Genomic DNA, 20,160 nt, shown 5'->3' with positions numbered 1-20,160 from the left:
TTTGCCTTACACAACCACAGTATCATTATCATATCTCACAAAATTATCAGTAGTGCTTCCATATCATTTAACACTTAGTCCATGTTCAGATTTACCTGAACATCTCAAAAAAGTCATTTTGCAAATTTGAATCCGGATTCAGACAAGATCCACACATTCCATTTTTATTTATTTATTTATTAAAAAGATTTTATTTATTTATTTGACAGATAGAAATCACAAGTAGGCAGAGAGAGAGGAGGAAGCAGGCTCCCTGCTGAGCAGAGAGCCCGATGTGGGTCTCAATCCCAGGAACCTGGGACCATGACCTGAGCCCAAAGCAGAGGCTTTAACCCACTAAGCCACCCAGGTGCCCCCCATTTTTTTTTAAATGTCTCTTAAATCTCTATCAATTTTTCCCTCTCCTGGTTTTTCTCCATGGGCCATGAATCCGTTTGTAATGCTCTGAATCTAGAATATAAACCTGTTTTAGATAACACTAAAAGGTAATTTTTGCATAGATTATAAATCAAGGGAAAACACTTCTAAACTTTACCAAGAGGTGTTTATCAATATGAAAAAAAAATAACATCATCAATGGCAGTGCTGGTGGCAGTGTTTGAGTCACCACCTATACAGCACACCTGTGTCTATCACCAATAAAATAGGCATATGTGTGTAATCAAAAGACATCTGTATCTGTCTGCATTTGTAACTTCATGTCCACGATGATCTGCCTATAGCTGTGAGCATCTGATTGCTTTTTGTTATGTCTCTTAATGTAGTCCTGACAAGAAATTCATATTGAAATGCATAATGTTTTATTGTAAATTACTTTTTAAAATTCCTTTTTGATATTTTGGATAAGGTATTCCATTATCTTAAAAATATTCTTTGTATAGGCACAATTTATTAAATATATATTTCATTTCAGGACAATAAATGAGATGTTAGAAACCAGGGTTGAAAAGGAGGCTTTGGGAGTGCCTGGCTGGCTAAGTTGGGGGGAGGGTGTGAATCTTGATCTCAGGGTTGTGATTTCAAGCCCTATGTTGGGTATAGAGATCACTTAAAAAATAAAATCTTTGAAAAAAGAGGAAGCTTTGGTTGTGACAGTGTTGACCATCTTTTATCTGTCTTCTCCCTCACCTTTTAGTTCTTAATTAATTAACTCTGCTCCTATCATTCATTCACTCAAAAATATCTATTAACTCTTCAATGTTAGGCCCAAATGTGGGTTCTTGGAATCTATCAGTGATATGTCTGGGAGGATGGTGTTCCCGACATAGGAAACAGCCAGGGCAAGGCTTCAGGAGGGAAGGTCGGCATGGCTCTGGTGGAGCAAACAAAGGGTGGAAAATAGAGTCAGAGAGGCAGCAGATCACCAGAGAATGCGGATCCTCACAGGCCCTCTGAGGAGCTTGGCTTTTACTCAGAACATTATGGACTTTTAAAACAAATGTTTTAAGTGAAGAGTCCTATTTATTAGAAATATAGAATAAATATAGACGAAAAAAGGAAGAGGAGCGCTTGGGTGGCTTGGTTGGTTGAGCCTCTGACTTTTGATTCCAGCTCAGGTCGTGATCTCAGGGTTGTGAGATCAACCCCCATCTCAGGCTCTGTACTCAGCATGGAGTCTGCCTGAGATTCTCTCTCCCTCTCCACCCCCGTCTTGCCACCCCACCCTCCACCTTGCTCTTAAAAAAAGGAAGAGAGAGAATTGGCTTTAGTCCCCCACTCCCACCCATTTCTTCTATTCCTGATCTCAGGGCAGAGCTCTCCAGGCCCCAGGGAATACTACCTTTGGAATGGGTGAGGATCCTGGTAGGACTGGGTTCAGTACCTCCTCTGGAGCAGCGTGACTTAGCTACCCCCCATTTTGTTCTGAGTCAGTGAAGTTGGGCTGGTGTTTGGACATTTCCTGATCAGGATGTCTTGGTGGCAGCTTTATAGCCCTAGACTGCCTCTGGATTTAGTTTATATGCCAAATTGGGTTAGCTTTCCCCTCAGAAGACTGCATCTGTGTCCAGGGCTTAATTCTTGTTATTTTCTGCAAAAACCTAGTCAAGGCAGCAAGAGTGTCATTTTTTGCTTAGAAGCTTTTTTTCTCTCCCTTTACGGACAGATTTAGTAGGATATAAACCTTTGTATGCTAAGTAGTCAGAGTTATCTGTGGTTTGTTTAAGAGCATATCCTGAGGGGTGCCTGGGTGGCTCAGTGGGTTAAAGCCTCTGCCTTTGGCTCAGGTCATGACCTCGGGGTCCTGGGATCGAGCCCTGAATCAGGCTCTCTGCTCAGTAGGGAGCCTGCTTCCCCTCTCTATCTCAGCCTGCCTCTCTGCCTACTTGTGATCTCTGTCTGTCGAATAAATAAATAAAATTTTTTTTTTAAAAAAGAGCACATCCTGAATCCTGTCTTGTCTCTTCTTACTTTGTAGCTGTGGATAAGTTACTTACCCCCTCTAAACCTCAGTTTCCCCATCTATGAAATGATAATAGCAGAACTAAATTTGGTTTTCATGAAAAACATTGTATAGCAAAATGCTGGGCCCATAGCAAGTGCTATTTATTTTTTTTAATTTTATTAACATATAATGTATTATTAGCCTCAGGGGTACAGGTCTGTGAGTCGTCAGGATTACACACTTCACAGCACTCACCATGCAAGTGCTATTTATTATGGCAAATGGTCATGGTAATAACAACTCTTAGAATCCAAATGTCAGGTCATAAAACAAAGACCACCAAAACTTCCTAAAAAAAAAAATTCTGAGTTTATTTAATTGTCAGATAAAGATATATATACCAGTAGAAAAACTTTTACTAAATAGTTCACAGAGAAATATCAGAGATGTTTAAGGACTAGAAAGGCAGTTTTATGGCATTTGTGCTAATAAAAGATAGAAAAGAATTAGCATTCTGCATGGGATGGAATGAATCTGTGGGTCTGTACATATTTGGTGAAAACATTCCTTTTATTAATCAGGAAAGAGTCTTCAGTTAGGGCCAATAAAGGGTCTGGTCTCCCATGATTTCAAAGAGTTCATGATTTATCATCTTTAGCTGGCTAGAAGAGTTGCAACCCAGTTTTGATGATTTCTTAGGTAAGTGCAGACAAATGGTAAAATTTCTGTAGGTGCTGATTTGTGGAAAACAGAGAAGAGCATATCTTGGACTCATTCGAGGGGCCAAGAGCCAAGGTCACTTAAGTCAGTTGTGCCTCCCTGTCTTTTATTTTGCTGAATCTCCACTTCCTGGTAGAATGATGCATACTAGTCCTCTAGCCAGTATCTGGGAATGGATGGGGAAACTCAAATGTAGATTTCACATGTGCTCTTTAACCACTGTTGTATACTACCTCCTACATTGGAGGACATCCGGACTGAGTGACTCCTAAGTCACCTGTTCTTTCTTCCCATAGGAAAAGTCACAAAGGACCTTCCCATATAGGTCATAAAGATGGTTCTCTCTTATTGGAAACAAATGTTGTAGCTATTTGTGTCAGTGTAACTGGTTATGGCCTAGAAGATAATTTTAGTATAATTACAGATACTTACAGAGCTGAAGATACCTCTGATGTTTACTTGGAAGACTCCTTGTAAGATAATATGTACAGTAGGTTTTGCTGTGGGTTTTTTGGGGTTCAGGTAAAGGATGTAATATTTAAAAGTTGAGTGCGGTACATAATTTGAATCTAACCATGGGAAAACATCAGGAATGCTCTCTATAGGGGCGCCTGGGTGGCTCAGTGGATTAAAGCCTCTGCCTTTGGCTCAGGTCATGATCCCAGGGCCCTGGGATCGAGCCCCGCAACAGGCTCTCTGCTCAGCGGGGAGCCTGCTTCCTCTCTCTTTCTCTGCCTGCATCTCTGCCTACTTGTGATCTCTGTCTGTGAAATAAATAAAATCTTAAAAAAAAAAAAAGGAATGCTCTCTATATATTCTAGAACATGAAGAATGTTCTTTAAAAATAGGGGAAGGAAACTAAAGAAACATAACTAATTATAATATCTGATCCTAGACCAGATCCTGTACTGCAGGGAAAATGCTATAAAAGGACATTATTGGCTCAACTGACAAGATTGGAATATATATGAAACTTAGATACAGGTATGATGTAAATGTCAAATCTATGAAGTTGATAACTGTATTGTAGTTATGGAAGAGAATACCCCTACTTTTATGATACACACCAAAGTATTTAGGGGTAAAGAACCGTGACATATGCAGTATATTCTCAGGCGTTTCAGAGAAAAAATATACATACATACACATGCACACACACCCATGTATATATAACATCACACATGTTAACAATAGGTAATTTGGGTAGAGGATGCTCAGATATTCTTTGTATTGTTCTTAATCTTGCAACTATTCTGTACATTTGAAACTATTTCCATATAAAAAGTTTAAAGAAGTTGAATGGAAATGCAGGTCCTGTAAAGTACGTCTTGGGGAAACGGACAGGAGTCATTGTGAATGATTAATGGGCTAGCTTTTAATCATAAGACAAGGAAGAGGAGCCCAGTGAGCCTTTCCTTTGACTACTCTGACTCAGAACTTCCTTTCCTCCTTTCTTCAGGAGAATCAAAACCGGAAGTTCATCCCTGGCCCTCTTGCTTTCTGGCCTTTGGCAAGCAGCAATTTCTCAGTCAACGTGAACTGCTCAGTCACCTTGTAGTCCAGATTTATATTCAGTAAATCCACTCCAACCAGGAGAGTCTTGCCCAGAGGACCAGCAGCAGCAGCAGCAGCAGTGGCAACAGCATTCTGATAAAAGCCACTGGGGGGGCCAAAGAAAATAAAGGAAGAGGAGGTTCTCAACCCTTGTCTGGGAGTACAAATGAGAGGGGGACTTCTCTGGTTTTCCCTCACTCACCCCAGGGACCATCCATAAGCTCCTGGGCAGGCAGCCGAGTACTGAAGGTACAACTCAGTCCAGCCCTTGTGCCCATAGCCCAAGCTCTGGGGAAGTGCACAGAGTTCCCTAGAGGGCAGGAACAGTTGAGTTTGGAGAGCATGGACTAGATTTTAGCCAGAAGACTAACCTATTCAGACACAAGGCAGTCATGCGTGTGCAGGGAGTGTGGACGAGGTTTCAGCAGGAAGTCACATCTCGTCAGACACAAGAGGACACACACAGAGGAAAAGCCTTGTGTGTAAGGGAGTGTGGATGAGCTTTTAGCTCGCAGTCACACCTCCTCTCACACCAGAGGACACACATAAGGGAGAAACCCTTTGTGTGCGCAGTATGTGGGCAAGGCATTAGTGAAAAGTAAGACCTTGTTAAGCATCAGAGGATTTACACAGGAGATAAGCCTTGTGTGTGCAGGCACTGTGGAACTGTGGCCAAAGCTTTAGAGTGAAATCACACCTCATCCTACACCAGAGGATACATTCGGGGGACAAGTCTTTTGTCTGCAGGGAGTGTGGTTGGGGCTTTAGTGATAGATCAACCCTCATCACCCATCAGAAGACACATTCTGGGGGCACCTGGGTGGATCAGTGGGTTAAAGCCTCTGCCTTCGACTCAGGTCGGTCATGATTCCAGGGTCCTGGGATCGATCCCTGCATCAGGCTCTCTGCTCAGTGGGGAGCCTCCTTCCTCCTCTCTCTGCCTGCCTCTCTGCCTACTTGTGATCTGTCATCAAATAAATAAATAAAAATCTTAAAAAAAAAAAAAAGAAGAAGAAGACACATTCTGGAGAGAAGCCTAAAGTGTGGGGGGAGTGTGGGCAAGCTTTTAGCCACAAGACAATCCCCACCAGAGAACAATCACAGGAGAGAGGCTTTACAAGGGCATGGCGTGTGGCCAAGACTTTAACCTCAAGTCTACTCTCAGCACGTATCAGAGGACACACTCAGCGGAAAAGCCTTATGCGTGTAGGGGATGTGGGTGAGGCTTTAGCTATAGGTCAGCCCTCATGAGGCACCAGAGGACACACTCAGGAAAAAGCCCTGGGTGTGCAAGGACCAAGGGTGTGTGTTTAGGAACAAGTCAACCATCAGCCACACCAGAGGACACACTCAGGGGAGAAGCCTTGATTGTAAGGTTATGTGGACAAGGCTTTAGCTGGACATCACTCCTTGTCACAGAGCAGAGGACATGCTCAGGGAGAAGCCTGTGTACAGGGAGTGCAAAGTGTTAGCTAGAGGTGACCTTGTAAGAAACACTGAGAGTCACATCTGTCCTCCATAAACCCCATTAGAGCTCAGAGAGGGCTTCAGGGACAGTCTTCTAATCCTTGACCCCTCTGTGAGTGTGAAGGTGGCAGAGGTCTAGCTTCTGAGAACAGAGGTACCAAGTGATGCTCCCTTTAGTGGTCTTTGCACCAGTCAACTAAATCTTACTTCCTTTTGCAAGTCCATTAACTTTTCCATTGACTTTTATGACATTCTCCTGTTTTTTTTTTTTTCTATGTCCCTAACCTTTGCTGCATCCTCTTCTGCACCCATCTTTAGTGATTGCTCAGGGTTGAGTCTCTGGCCTGTAATCTGTGGGACTCCTCAGCCATGTCTTCCTGCTACCCCTCCAATCCCAAACCCAGGTCCCGTTTAGCCACACCCTAAAAGGTCTTCAGTCTCAGGACTTAGACTTCATAATCATGCTGATTTGGCCCTCCCCTGGCAGGTGTAAGATTTCTTGCAATGTCCACCATCAGCCTGACAATACCAGGTTTCGGGGCTTTTAAGCATGGTGCCTCTAGAGGGCCCCTGATCTCTGTGTTGTCTTTCAGCTGCACACTTGTATCTGTCCTCACTATACTGCTAAAGCTCTTTGAATCAGAGCCATTCTTGCCCATGTTACCTCCCCAGGGCCCAAATGGCCCCTCTTGGCCAACATAGAGGAAAGAAAAAATGTTTCTTTTCTATTAAAATCCACACAGACATTGTAGAGACACCACAGAGGCCTGGCATAGTGAGATCACTGTCAGATCCAGGAATCACAGGAAGAGATGCACAGGTGACCAACGTCCAGGCCAGATAGTTTTGGGTTCCTTCCAGTCAGGAATCATTCCCTCCTGGGTCTGCCTTTATTTATTTATTTATTTATTTTAAGGGAGAGAGAGCTCATGGGCATGCATGTGAGTGGGTGGGGAGGGTTGGGGTGGAGGAGGTGGGACAGAGGCAGAGGGAGAGAAACAGACTCCCTGCTAAGCATGAAGCCTGACACACTAGATCTCAGAATCCTGAGATCATGACCTGAGCTGAGATCAAAAGTTGGACACTTAATTGACTGAGCCACCCAAGCACCCCTTCCTTTCTTGAAAAAGGGATTGAAATCAGGTCTCTATTGGCCCAATCTATACAATGACAGGCTCATGGTTTTGTGAGATCTTCAGAATAAAGGATTGTGAGTGGAGGAAGGGATGGGGAAAGGAGGCAAACACTCCAAGGACAGTTGGGGTTCACAGAGGCTCCTGCCCAGGGAGGAATAGCTGAAGTTTTGTTTTGTTTTGCTTAAGATTCTTTTCATTTGTTTGAAAGAGAGAGAGAGACAGACAGAGAAAGAGAGCAGGGGAGGAGCAAATGGAGGACAAGCAGACTTCATGGTGAGTGCAGAGCTGGATGCAGGGCCCCATCCCAAGATCCCGAGACCATGACCTGAGCCAAAATCAAGAGTCAGACACTTAACCAACTGAGCCACCCAGGTGACGCTGGATCTCAAATCTTGCTTTTTCTTGGACAATAGACCTCACCTTAAAAATGGGTGCCTACATTTGGTTGGATCTTTGGCCTGGACTTGCACGTATGAACAAGATTTTGAATCTTACCAGTGAGTTTTGGCATGAAATTGACTTTCATCTTGTATCTCAGACTTGGATGTAGTTCTTAGATTTAGGCTTCTGTCCTGGATTTGGATCTCAAATGTGAGTATCAGACCTTAAAGATGAAACTTATTTCTGGACCCTGGCCCTATAATTCAGAATGGATTATATGTGACCTTGGGACTAGAACTTGGATTTGGATCTCGGAGCTGGAATTCAACCTAGTACTAGATATTCAACCTGGACTTTAGACATGGATTTAATCTAGATCTTGGACTCAGCTTAGACCTGGGAAGTGCACCTAGAATTGGACCTTGGACTTGGTCCTTGAACCTCAACATTGGATCTGACTTTGGATCCAGACTTTGGGTCTTGACCTGACCTGGACTTTGGAAGTGTTTGAGTGTACCTCAACCTTGAACATGGGTCCTTGAATCTGGACTGTGAACCTGGACCTAGATTTGATATTAAACACTAATGTTGGAACTGAGCCTCAAATATGAACATAGATGTTGGACCTGGATCATGGACCTAGACTTGGATCTGGATCTTAGATATAATCTGTGGAACTGCACACTGACCTGCTCCTGAACCTTGTTGTAGGTGTTGGATGTGGAATTGGTCTATAAATTAGTCCTGATATTAAACCGGGTCCTTGGACATGGACTTTGATATTAGGATTGTATCTTCGACCTCAGACTTGAACACTGAACATTTTAAACTTAGGTCTGCCCTTGGGACCTGAATGTAGGGTGTGTATCTGCATTTGATCCTGGATACTTATGTTGGACCTGGGATTTGGAAATGAACATGAATTTTGGACCCAGACTTTGACCTGATATGTTGTAGACTTAAGGACCTTGTCCTCAAACTCTCGACCTGGACTTTGAACGTAGAACCTCAGATTTGGGCCTGGATTTTGGACTTGGCCTTTAGATCTCAAACTGGTCCTTGGACATAGACTTGGGACCTTGGACTTGAACATCAAATCTCAACTGTGGAACTCTATCCATGATGTTGGACCTGTCCTCAGACTTGGTTTTTTGGAAATGTTACTTGAACTTCAACCTCTAACCTGAGACTTTGACCTCATGTCAAGACCTCAACCTAGAAATAAGACCTACATCAGGACATGACCTCAGACCTGGAATGTTGATCTGAACCAGAATCCTAGACCTAGACTGGGGGACTTGGGTCTTAGACTGGAACCTTAGTTTGGAACTCAACTTGTCCTGGACATTAAACTCAGACATAGGACTGACTTGGCTCTTGGAACTTACCTTTGACTTTGACTTAGAGGTCTAACTTTGGTCACAGAACTTGGACTTAGGGCATTTGTTTTGGTCTCGCTTGTGGGTGCTACCTCACCACGTTAGTATTTTTCCATGAGGGAGGGTAGCCTCAAAACTGGCTAGGAAAGAGAGTATGTCCCCTGGCTGGTTACTGATAGCTGACACTCCTGATCAATTCTCTTTTGTCAGTTTGCTTGGTATTTTAAGCTGGACTTCCTATTTAGTCTGTTTAGTCATGGGAAAGAATAGGCCAGATGGGCCTGTCATGTTTCCAGGTTACAGTTCGGGAAATTCCCAATCTGGATCACCTTGTGTTGTTGTGTAGGGAGACCCAAGATGCCCTGCTACTGTGTTGTTCCTCTAGTCTGGAAGTCTCAAACCAGTTCTTCTTTGGAAAACTTTTCAGAGTTCTCCTTGATTGTTTCTTGCATGATTTTCAGGTTTACAGTTGTACTTAGTGGGGAGGGGCAGAGGTAAATGTGTCTACATACATCTGCATTTTGTCTAGACTGAAAGTCACTAGTCATTGCTGTTCTAAGTTACTCTGCTCAGAGTTTTGCTATAAAGGTGAGCAGAAATATGGGACAGTGGCATGAAGGAGATGACGTATTAAGAAAGGTTTGCTTTTTGGGGCACCTGGGTGGCTCAGTGGGTTGGGCCACTGCCTTCGGCTCAGGTCATGATCTCGGGGTCCCGGGATCGAGTCCCGCATCGGGCTCTCTGCTCAGCGGGGAGCCTGCTTCCTCCTCTCTCTCTCTGCCTGCCTCTCTGCCTACTTGTGATCTCTCTGTCAAATAAATAAATAAAATCTTTAAAAAAAAAAAAGAAAAAAGAAAGGTTTGCTTTTAATTATTTTTAATTTTTTTAAAATTTTAAGTAGGCTCCATGCTGAATTACCCAAACATGTTTTCAAAACATGTTTGAATTCAAAGGGACTCAGCAGAGAGAGGTGAAAGTGCAGTAGAGACCAGAAAACCAAAAGAGCCAGGTGGGATTCAGAGCACATAGAAGGCTTAATGGAAAGGACACTTCCTATGTTGTAACCGGAAGAGAAGAGGGGAGCACATGCAGATACATTTATAGATTCAGATGTGAGAAGACTCTCTGACTCCCAGACATCCCACTCCAACCCCAGTAGCATGACACTATAAATGCTTTAGCCCATTATCGTCCATGCAAGGTAGCTCCCCTGTTGGCACAGAGGCGTTGTTCTTACCAAGGTCACAGTGACCTCCATGCTGCCACATTAGAGGTTATTTAAAAGGCTTCATCATTCTGGACTTCTCGATAATATTCAACATTGCTTCTTTCTCCAGAAACACTCTCTCCTCTTGACTTTCCTGATGCACATATCCTTGGTTTTTTCCTTCCTTCTCAGGCTATTTCTTCATCTCCTTCGTTAACTTGGGCAAATACTTGTTTTCACAAATTCCATATAAATCCAAGGTTCCTCACTATGCCCTGTATGGTAGATTGCCCTAGTAATGGCCCCCCAGTGATTCACACCTCCCAGTACCCATGCCCTTACCTAGTCTCTTCCCACATGGATGCTGGGATATTAGCAAATGGGATATTAGCAAACATGATATAAACTGAAGCTTGATAAGCTTGTGAATGGGGCTCTGTCCTCCTGGAACCCTGAAACAATCATGCTATGAAGCAGCTCAGGATAAAAAACCATGTTTGACCTACCTGCAGCCACATGAGTGAATCCAAATGAGACCAGCCGAATCACCTAGCCAATCCAGAGACACATAAAGATAAATCATTGTTCTAAGCCACTAGATTGTGAGGTGATTTGTAATGCAGCAATAGGTAGCTGTTATCCTCATCTACAACACAGATGTGGCTGACTTTAGTGGCTTTGTGCAATCAGAAAAAAAAAAAGTGAGTCATAGAAACATGCCTCTACTGGGTAGAAACACCTTTGTTCAAATAAAAGGTGCCCTCCTCCACCTGGCATAAGAGGCAGACTTATGCCAGGTGCACAGCATGGATTTGGGCCCACACTCAGCTCTGTCACTGGGTGCTTTTATGCACTAGACAAGATGCACACTGTGTGTGAACCTTCTGGGAGATTTCTGCACAATTCTCTCCATTTAGCATAGACCAGGAACTGGGTTTGGGACAGTTTTGTTGTTGTTGTTCTCTAAAATTTATTTTAGAGAGAGAGCAGGGGGAGGGGCAGAGCAAGAAAGAGAGGGAAAATCTCAAGCAGACTCTGCACTGAGCATGGAGCTCGACATGGGGCTTGACCCCATGACCTAATCATGACCTGAGCCAAAATCAAGAGTCAAATGCTTAACCAACTGAGTGACCCAGGCATCCCTGGGACAGGTTTAATTTCTTCACTTAAGGAGAGAGAGAAAATACCTAGAACAGAGCTCTTAGCCTTCAGGATTTAGTAGAACACTGACTTTTTTTTTTTTTTTAAAGATTTTATTTGTTTATTTGACAGACAGAGATCACAAGTAGACAGAGAGGCAGGCAGAGAGAGAGAGAGAGGGAAGCAGGCTCCCTGCTGAGCAGAAAGCCCGATGCGGGACTCAATCCCAGGACCCTGAGATCATGACCTGAGCTGAAGGCAGCGGCTTAACCCACTGAGCCACCCAGGTGCCCAACACTGACTTTTATTAAGAAAGATAGGCCAAATGGTGTTTATAGAGAGTCACTGCATTTTCCAGGCATGTCAGTTAGGCAAGCTCCTTGAGAAAGACGAATAGTTCTCAAAGAGAGGAGCCATTATTTCTCTGAATCACCCATGAACATTCTTGAAAAGAGGTAGATAGAGAGCTAGATCCTAGAGCGGGTGGCAGTGAGAAGCTAGGTCCTCGGGTGGCTGTGGTGCCTACAGAGATGGTGCCATGATTCCCAGGCCTCCCTGGTCCCAGGAGGTCTCCAAGAAAAGGCTGGGAAATGCCACCAGTCTTCACAGACCTACAGGCTTGTGTCAGGCTGGTCCTGGGCCTCCTGGTCCGGCTGCACAGTGGATGCCTCCCTCTGGGCTGTAGCGCACAGGCCCACAGCGTAACTGGGGTTCCTCTTCCTCATACCAGCGCTGTTCACTGAAGTCAGGGAAGAAGGCTGCAATCTCTCTACTGGCTGAAACCACAGAGTCTATAAGGAGAGGTAAGAAAGAGAAAGGGTTCTTATAGGGAGTATAGGATGGAGGCAAGAGGCAGTTATAATCAGATTCAGAAACCTGAGCCTCTAGTTCTCTAGGCCCTCTAGGCCCTCAGTCCTGGGGCCACATCTGCTGAGCAGGCCACAGGGGCCAGAAAGGCCATTGGGAGGAAAGTTCACAGCAAGGTTACCTGGCTCTCAATTCCACCATATGGCCCGAGCACCAATGGCAAACCATCCTCCCTTATATGTGGCTGAGGATAGGGAAGGCAGACTCACCAGAGCCATGCGTTGTGTTGCGGGTGTCAGTGAGGCCAAAACTTCCACGAATTGAATCTGGGGCCACGTGACGTGCTCGAAACACTCTGGTGGGTCCCATCAGCGTCCTCCAGAGCTGGATGGCATCCTTGTGGGCCAGGATGTAGGCTCGGATTGGCCCGCTGTGTACAGGAGGAACACGTGTCAAGAATCCGGCTGTGTGGCTGAGTAAGGCGCACTGTGAGCAGGGCACGAATAAAGGCACACTACATCCTGAGAGATACCCTGCTTTTCTAGCTAAGTACCCATGCTGCTTCAAGTTGCAGGTGACAGAAGGCCACTGTGGGTGTACATGAAAGGCCACAGAGGTCAGCAGAGTTGTTAAGTAGCATTCACCAATACTATTCTATAGCCCTTGGACCACTAACCATCATGGGACAGGTGGCTACCAGGTCGGTGTTGGCTTAGACATGGTCCCAAGCCATGTTTCTTCAGACACTTAACAATGATTACAACTTTAAAGAGTGTCAAATGAAATCAACAAATTTAGGGAGCAGGGGGAGGTAAATCTTGGTGCATAAACATGCTGAAATGAAAATGAGAATTACCTGGCCATGAACTCCACCAGCCGCTGATAGAAAAAACGCCCTGCAAAGAGAGAGTAACTTCATCAAGACACTGGTGCCCAAAGGAAGTTTTAGTACTTCTGCCTCCTTACTTGGAATAATAAAAGCTGTTTTATTTTATTTTATCTTTTAAAATATTCATCCACTTTAGAGAGAGCGTGCAGATGGGAGGGGCAGGGGAGCTCCATGTTGAGCATAGAGCCTGACATGGGGCTTGATTCCACAACCCTAAAATCATGACCTGAGCTCAACCACCTGCGCCACCCAGGTGCCCCAATAAAAACTCTTTTAGAGGACTTTGGAGTCTGACGTATCTGGGTCTGAATCCAGGCCCTGTCACTTACAACCTATGCGGTTTCAGGTAGGTTATTAACTTCCCTAACTTGGGTTCCTAATCTGTGCACTGGAGACCTAATGACATCTATGTCATAGGGCTCGAGAGAAAATTCAATGCAACCACGAGCATTAGGACAATGTCTAAAAGAGTAAACATTCACTATTAACTACTGATATCATCAAGACATAAGACTAAATTTCTGGTTGGGACTAGGAAGTGGAACCCTCCTAGAAAAAATATATATATTTGTAGGGAGAGGGTGGTTGGGTTATGGACATTGGGGTGTGTATGTGCTATGGTGAGTGCTGTGAAGTGTGTAAGCCTGACGATTCACAGACCTGTACACCTGGGCAAATAATACAGTATATGTTAATTAAAATAATTAAAAAATATATATTTTAAAATATTTAATTAATTACTTAATTAATTAGAATGAGAGAGCGAAAATGAGCACAAGCGGGGGGGACAAGCAGAGGGAGATGGGACAAGCAGACTCCGAACTGAGTGGGGAGCTAACGTAGGGCTCAATCCCATGACCCTGAGGTCATGACCTGAGCCGAAATCAAGAGTCAGACATTCAGCTGACTGAGCTACCCAGGTGCCCCCTAGAAAGTAATTTTAAAAGATTGATAATCATGGAAAGTTTGTATATAAAGCAAGACTTTAGAATGGCTGCAATTTGACAGCTGGTAGGTCAGAGACAGCCTGCCATTGAGCATCCAGGTAAAAATCTCTCTTGCGTACGTCTTGGGATAGAGAAGCCTCCCATTCAGAGGACTGCTGATCCTACCTTCATGCTCTTTGTAAAACTGCTGGCATTCTTCTTTTCTCCACAGAAGTTCTCTCATTCGTACAATAAGGAACTTGTTGCTCAGAATCTGCTGATGAACAGCCTAGATAAACAACACATCAAAGACAAAAATTGGTCAAAGGGACCATATGAGTGAACAGGAGACCCGGGCTGACCACAAGAACCACGAGGACCCATCAGAGCCCAGGACATGAGGGTCTGTCCATTGTCAGGTCAAAAGAGAAAGATGGTGGAGGTGAGGTAAAGACCTTCGGTCACACGGCCGGAGCATGAGCCCCGCCGGGTGCAGGGGGCAGAAAGTGCATCTCTGCCCTTCTGTTCCTACAGCTCCTTGAGCAGAAACCCACACGACCCCCCTTCAGACCATCATAAAAATCTCTTGATGGTGGTCCTGCCTTGAGTTTGTCCAATTCTCTCCAAACCATCACACTTGACAGATTAAAAACACCATAACTTACATGTCACACTCTGGTCAGAACCTTATTCATAGAATGAGGTACAATTACTTTAGCCCAGGGCTCAAGGCTATACTTTCCTTGCCCTCCACCTCTTCCAATTCTAGTCCCACTGGCCCAGCCTTCCTGTGGCCCCCAGATCCACCACACGTGTTCCTGCCTCAGTATTTCCCTCTGTGGAACATCTGCCCCTGCCATGCACTGACTGAAGTCCACCCTTCCTCTGAGCATGGCCAGGTCCCAACACATGCATGCCACCCTTTCTGACTGCTCTGGTCTTCCTTTGCATCACAGTCAGCTTACCTAGCAGAACTGCCCAGTTAGTATTTATATAACTATTATAGGTAGAACCCTACAATGACCCTCCCCCAGTACCAACAAGATTCTGCACCCTTTTCTCCAGGACTGTGAATATGAAGCAATATAATTGTAACATTACATGGCAAAAGGGATTCTGCAGGTGTAATTGAGGTTGTCATCAGTGGTCTTTGCTTTATTTGTTTTTTAAGATTTATTTATTTCTTTTAGAGAGAGCATTGTTGGGGAGGGGCAGAGAGAGAGGGCGAGAAAGAGAGAAGGTGAATCTTGAAAAGATTCCCCACTGAGTGTGGAGCCCAACATAGGACTAGATCCCATGACCCTGAGAGGATGAGCTAAGCTGAAATCAAGAGTCAGATGCTCAACTGACTGAGCTATCCAGGCACCCATCAGTTCACTTTGCTTTAATCAAAACAGATTATCCAGAGGAGCCCAGTTAATCACATGAGCTTTTTATTTATTTTATTTTAAAAGATTTTATTTATTTATTTTTGACAGAGAGAGACACAGCGAGATAGGGAACAGAAGCAAGGGGAGTGGGAGAGGGAGAAGCAGGCCTCCCGTGAGCAAGGAGCCTGATGTGGGGTTCGATCCCAGAACCCTGGGATCATGATCTGAGCTGAAGGCAGATGCTTAACGATTGAGCCACCCAGGTGCCCCAATCACATGAGCTTTTTAAAAGCAGAGTTTTATCTGGCTAGGAGAAGTCAGGTTTAAAGCGTGAGAAGCACTAAATACACTGCTGCTGTCTTGAAATGGAGTGAGCCATGTGATAAGTAATGTGTGTGAGTGGTCTCTATAAACTCAGAGCAGTCCTTGCCTGAAGGCCAGCAAGGACATGGGGACCTCAGTCTTATAACCATAGGAACCAATTTCTGCCAACAACCTGAATGAATTTGGAAGTGGATTCTTCCCCAGACCCTCTAGCTAAGTACCTGGTCAGCTGATATCTTGACTTTGGCCTTGAGATCCTGAGGAAAAACCCACCTGAGCCTACTGGACCTCTAAATTCTAGAATTGTGAGATAATAAATGTTATTTTAAGCTGCTAAGTTTATGGCAATTTGCCGCTAAGTTTGTGGTAATTTGTTGCACAGCAACAGAAAACTAATATACATGCACTGTCTTGAGGTTTGGTTCTTCTTATTGTATTGGATCCTTATATATATATATATATATATATTTTTAAAGATTTTATTTATTTATTTGACAGAGAAAGAGATCACAAGCAGGCAGAGGCAGGCAGAGAGAGAGGGGGAAGCAGGCTCCCCGCTGAGCAGAGAGCCCGACGCGGGGCTCAATCCCAGGACCCTGAGATCATGACCCGAGCCGAAGGCAGAGGCTTAACCCACTGAGCCACCCAGGCGCCCCTGGATCCTTATATTTTTAATCTGCCCCAATTCTCCAGTAGATTTTTAGTCTTCTTAGTGTCAGAGTCCACAGCTCCTAGCTTTGTGTCTTGCACAGGACTGTGCTATCAGTCTTCACAAGTGGCCCTGTGGCACCAGAAAGAGATGCAGTGCCCAGGGCATACAGTAAGAGGTTTAGGATTCCTTCTTACCTCCAGAATCAGGGGGTGAGCAACAGCATCAGGCTTGATCAGGGCCAGAGTAAGCTGGAGAGCCTGAGGGCTCCGCAAGATCGAGGTCATCTCGCTCCTGCCATCAGAAAGCTGGATTAGGGACCTATCAGTGGTGGTTCCCCACCCTCCCAACTCCAGAGCCACTTGCAAGCCCACAGGGATCTCACTCCCAAAGCCTGTGGCAGTTACATACAAAGGAGTTATCTAATCAGGAGAAATTCAAGTTTAGACACTGCCTGTCTCTGCCAATATTTCCTTCACTTCCTAACTTTTCTTTGTGTTTTAGAGGATTTATAATTTACATTGCTAAACAGCCTGGCCACAAACGTACAATAACGTTTCCTTTCATAAGGTCTTCTATCCCACAGTGTGCTCCCATCAATCCTAGAATTGGAGGATTGGATGGACAAGAATTGGGACCTTGCCAGGATACCCACAAAGAAGTTTGCTGGATATATACCATCTCTTATCTAATCTTACAGATAGGTCAGGATCTCCCCTGCCCAAATCAAATCCTTTAATACACTCGGTTGTCCTCAATGGCAAGGCTTGTGGGCATGCAACTCCAAGGTCCAGGCCAGTTGTAATTGTCTCGTATCTGAAGCTGCCGAAACAGTGCCACAACAAAGGTCAGTTTAACTGACTAACTGAACCTATATAGTCGTATCTGTCCATCTTTGTATTCCTAGTGTCTAGTATGGTATAAGAGCTCAATAAATAGTTATGGAAATGATATAAGAACATGAAAGTATTTTTTTTTTAAACTGGACTAATGGACTAAGATGGGGCGCTTGGTGGCTCAGTTGGTTAAGCGTCTGCCTTGGGCTCAGGTCATGATCCTGGAGTCCCAGGATTGAGCCCCATAGCTGGATCCCTGCTCAGCAGGGGGGTCTGCTTCTCCCTCTTCCTTTGCGCTCCCCCTGCTCCTTCTCTCTCTTTCTTCACTCTCTCAAATAAATAAATAGTTTTTAAAAAATAAATAAACTGGACTAAGAATTTGAGGTCTCTCCCAACTGTGAAATGCTATTCACATGTGAGAAATTGATCATTTGATCAGGACCAAGAACTAGGTCTCAAAAGATTATCTGGCAGAGCTCCTAAATTTACCAACAAATATGGAGAAGGCTTCCATGAATACACACAGGGTCAGTATGGACAATGTTCTCATTTCTCTCAGGCTGAAAGTCCGACAGTCATGTCAAAGGCAGTGCTAGGGTCTCCCCTACTCATGTCCTTTCTACAGTTTTCAGCTGGATGCTCCCCTCAAACCACAAAACTAAGTCTAGTCTAACTGGTTCAAGATCAGCCAACCCACTCTCCCTAATATCCCAGATTGTGAGTAACCCAAAAGCAAACCAAATCTTCACCATAATCTAGGGAGAGAGATCGCTGACCCCTCCGCACCCTCACTCCACATCCACATTCATCACCAGACTCCTCTCCTTCTCTAGGGCCACCACCCCAGGCCAAGACATCATCAACCCTCCTGGGACTCCTGCAACTCCTCCATGGCCTCTCAATTTCTACTCCTGCCAGCCTCTACAATCTGTTCTCCGCTAAGCAGCCAATGAAGGAAAAATGCAAATCTTTTTTTTTTTTTTTTTAAGATTTTTATTTATTTGACAGAGAGAAATCACAAGTAGACTGAGAGGCAGGCAGAGAGAGAGGGAGGGAAGCAGGCTCCCTGCTGAGCAGAGAGCCCAATGCGGGACTCGATCCCAGGACCCTGAGATCATGACCTGAGCCGAAGGCAGCGGCTTAACCCACTGAGCCACCCAGGCGCCCCGAAAAATGCAAATCTAATTATATCACTGCACTCCTTAGCCCTTTGCCTGAGATGTTTCCACAGTCCAGAATGTGCCTCCTCTGGTAACCTCCTATCTACCCACTAGCTCTTAGCTGACTTCCACTATTATATATAGCTTTCTTGACATTTTCTTCAGTTATGTCTCCACCCGTTAGGTCAGGTCTATTAAAGCAGGGGTCTGTTTTGTTCATCATATTATTCCCAGTACCTATGCCAAGTGCCTAGTACATAGCTGCCTCTCACCAGTATTTGTTGAATGAATGAATGAGTGAACGAACGACCAAACGAACCTCCTTCAGCTACTGTAAGGCCAAGCTGCCAGAGGATCTCCAGGAAAGGATGTGGTTCCTTTCCTAATGCCAGCTAAGTAAAGACAGTCTTTAAAACAAATGCTGGGGGGTGGGGTGCGCCTGGGTGGCTCAGTGGGTTAGAGCCTCTGCCTTCGGCTCAGGTCGTGATCCCAGGGTCCTGGGATCCAGCCCCGCATCGGGCTCTCTGCTTGGCGGGGAGCCTGCTTCCACCTCTCTCTCTGCCTGTCTGCCTGTCAAATAAATAAGTAAATAAAATCTTAAAACAACAACAACAACAACAACAACAACAAAAAACCCAAATGCTGGGGGCTCCTGGGTGGCTCAGTGGGTTAGAGCCTCTGCCTTCGGCTCAGGTCATGATCCCAGGGTCCTGGGATCAAGCCTCGCATCCTGCTCTCTGCGACGCAGGGAGCCTGCTTCTCCCTCTCTCTCTGCCTGCCTCTCTGCCTGCTTGTGATCTCTGTCAAATAAATAAATAAAATCTTAAAACAAAACAAAACAAAACAACCCAAATGCTGACAGGTCAAGAAAATCGCTCAACTTTAAATGTCCTCTATCAGAGAATCACAAACTACAGAAGTTGCCTGGGCATTCGCCTCCACGCCTGAGGCGCCGGTTCCTCTGCTTTCAGGAGGGCAATGACCGAGCCCCTCTCCTCCCAGGCGCCGCAACTCTGTCTCGTCTCCCCATCCCCTACCCTCACCCCGACACCTGAGGCCCAGCTCCCCGACCACCTGGCTCTCAGCCCCATTTCTTGACACCAACCCCTCTCCTCGCGGGCCCTCATTTCTCCGGGCCTACAGCCGCGCGACTCCTGGCCTTCGAAGCAGGACCTAAGCGCTCCCCAGATCCGGGGCTGTTCGGACCCCAGCCCAGCCGGAGTTCAGGTCTGGAGTCACCCGGTCCTCCAGCGCGGAGCCCGGCCACCAGGCACTGCGATAGCTAGCCTGCGCGGCCCCCGCGGGGTCCTTCGGGCGTTCGGTCGGGCAGCCCTGCTGGGGGTCCTCGCCGGGAGGCTGCGGACCTAGCCGGTCGCGGACGCCGGGAGTGTGAGGTCCGCGAGGGGACGGCGCAGTGAGTGGCAGCGGCCGGGCTGAGGCGAGGCGGCCTGCAGTCCGAGGTCCGGCCCCGCTGGTGGCCCTTGTCTCTCCCCATGGGCTTGTCCCGGACCGCACGAGACGACAGAGCCGTCTCGGGCGGGAGCGGCCTCTTCGAGGTGGTGCTCGGGCGCCCCCAGGCGGCAGGGAGGCCGGCGTTCCGGGGCGGCCCTGCGCGGGGGGTGGGGAGGGGGTGGTGGCGGTCTGAGGTGGGACGGACCTTCCTTGCCTGATTCGCGCTTTCCTTTCTGTCTAGGCTAGTGCCTGGCACGTGGTTGGTGGCCAGTGCTTGCCCAAGGTACGTGCAGGACGAAGAAGCTGTGCGCTGATCGCGAGGGCCGAGGCCGCCTTTGAAAGTCTCGAGCTGCAGGCGACGCGGAGACACGAGGGAGCGC

At 45.9% G+C, this 20,160-nt stretch overlaps 1 protein-coding gene and 1 long non-coding RNA gene across 3 annotated transcripts in view; one reads left to right on the top strand and one right to left on the bottom strand.

The window, feature by feature from the left end:
- Nucleotides 1–11,598: 11,598 nt before the first annotated feature.
- NME6 (NME/NM23 nucleoside diphosphate kinase 6) lies at nt 11,599–19,662 on the bottom strand. Of its 2 annotated transcripts, none has more exons than XM_044253657.1 (6): nt 19,434–19,662; nt 16,530–16,626; nt 14,176–14,278; nt 13,031–13,070; nt 12,444–12,604; nt 11,599–12,158 (listed from the first exon to the last, which is right to left on the bottom strand). In XM_044253657.1, the coding sequence occupies exons 2-6, from the start codon at nt 16,617–16,619 to the stop codon at nt 11,992–11,994; spliced, it is 561 nt and encodes a 186-aa protein (XP_044109592.1). In that variant the 5' UTR covers nt 16,620–16,626; nt 19,434–19,662; the 3' UTR covers nt 11,599–11,991. The 2 variants fall into 2 exon arrangements, with proteins under 2 accessions (XP_044109592.1, XP_044109593.1); XM_044253658.1 differs by lacking the exon at nt 19,434–19,662 and adding an exon at nt 18,648–18,749.
- Nucleotides 19,644–20,160, top strand: part of LOC122909466 — a 25,847-nt gene continuing 25,330 nt past the window's right edge. Inside the window, exons 1-2 of the long non-coding RNA XR_006385145.1 lie at nt 19,644–19,742; nt 20,022–20,063. This is a non-coding gene — a long non-coding RNA (uncharacterized LOC122909466). The remainder of the gene's footprint in view (nt 19,743–20,021; nt 20,064–20,160) is intronic.

This window comes from Neovison vison, chromosome 6 (genome assembly GCF_020171115.1).
Source record: "Neovison vison isolate M4711 chromosome 6, ASM_NN_V1, whole genome shotgun sequence".
In the NCBI taxonomy this organism is placed as follows: Eukaryota; Metazoa; Chordata; class Mammalia; order Carnivora; family Mustelidae; genus Neogale; species Neogale vison.
This window is presented reverse-complemented; position numbering and strand designations above follow the sequence as displayed.

What these genes read in the sequence shown, in the direction of transcription:
- NME6 (XM_044253657.1), bottom strand. Translation starts at nt 16,619, where the DNA reads ATGACCTCGATCTTGCGGAGCCCTCAGGCTCTCCAGCTTACTCTGGCC. An exon ending in CTCACCCCCTGATTCTGGAG is followed by an intron (nt 14,279 to 16,529) that starts GTAAGAAGGAAT and finishes TTGTTTATCTAG; the next exon opens with GCTGTTCATCAGCAGATTCT. An exon ending in CTGGTGGAGTTCATGGCCAG is followed by an intron (nt 12,605 to 13,030) that starts GTAATTCTCATT and finishes TCCTGTACACAG; the next exon opens with CGGGCCAATCCGAGCCTACA.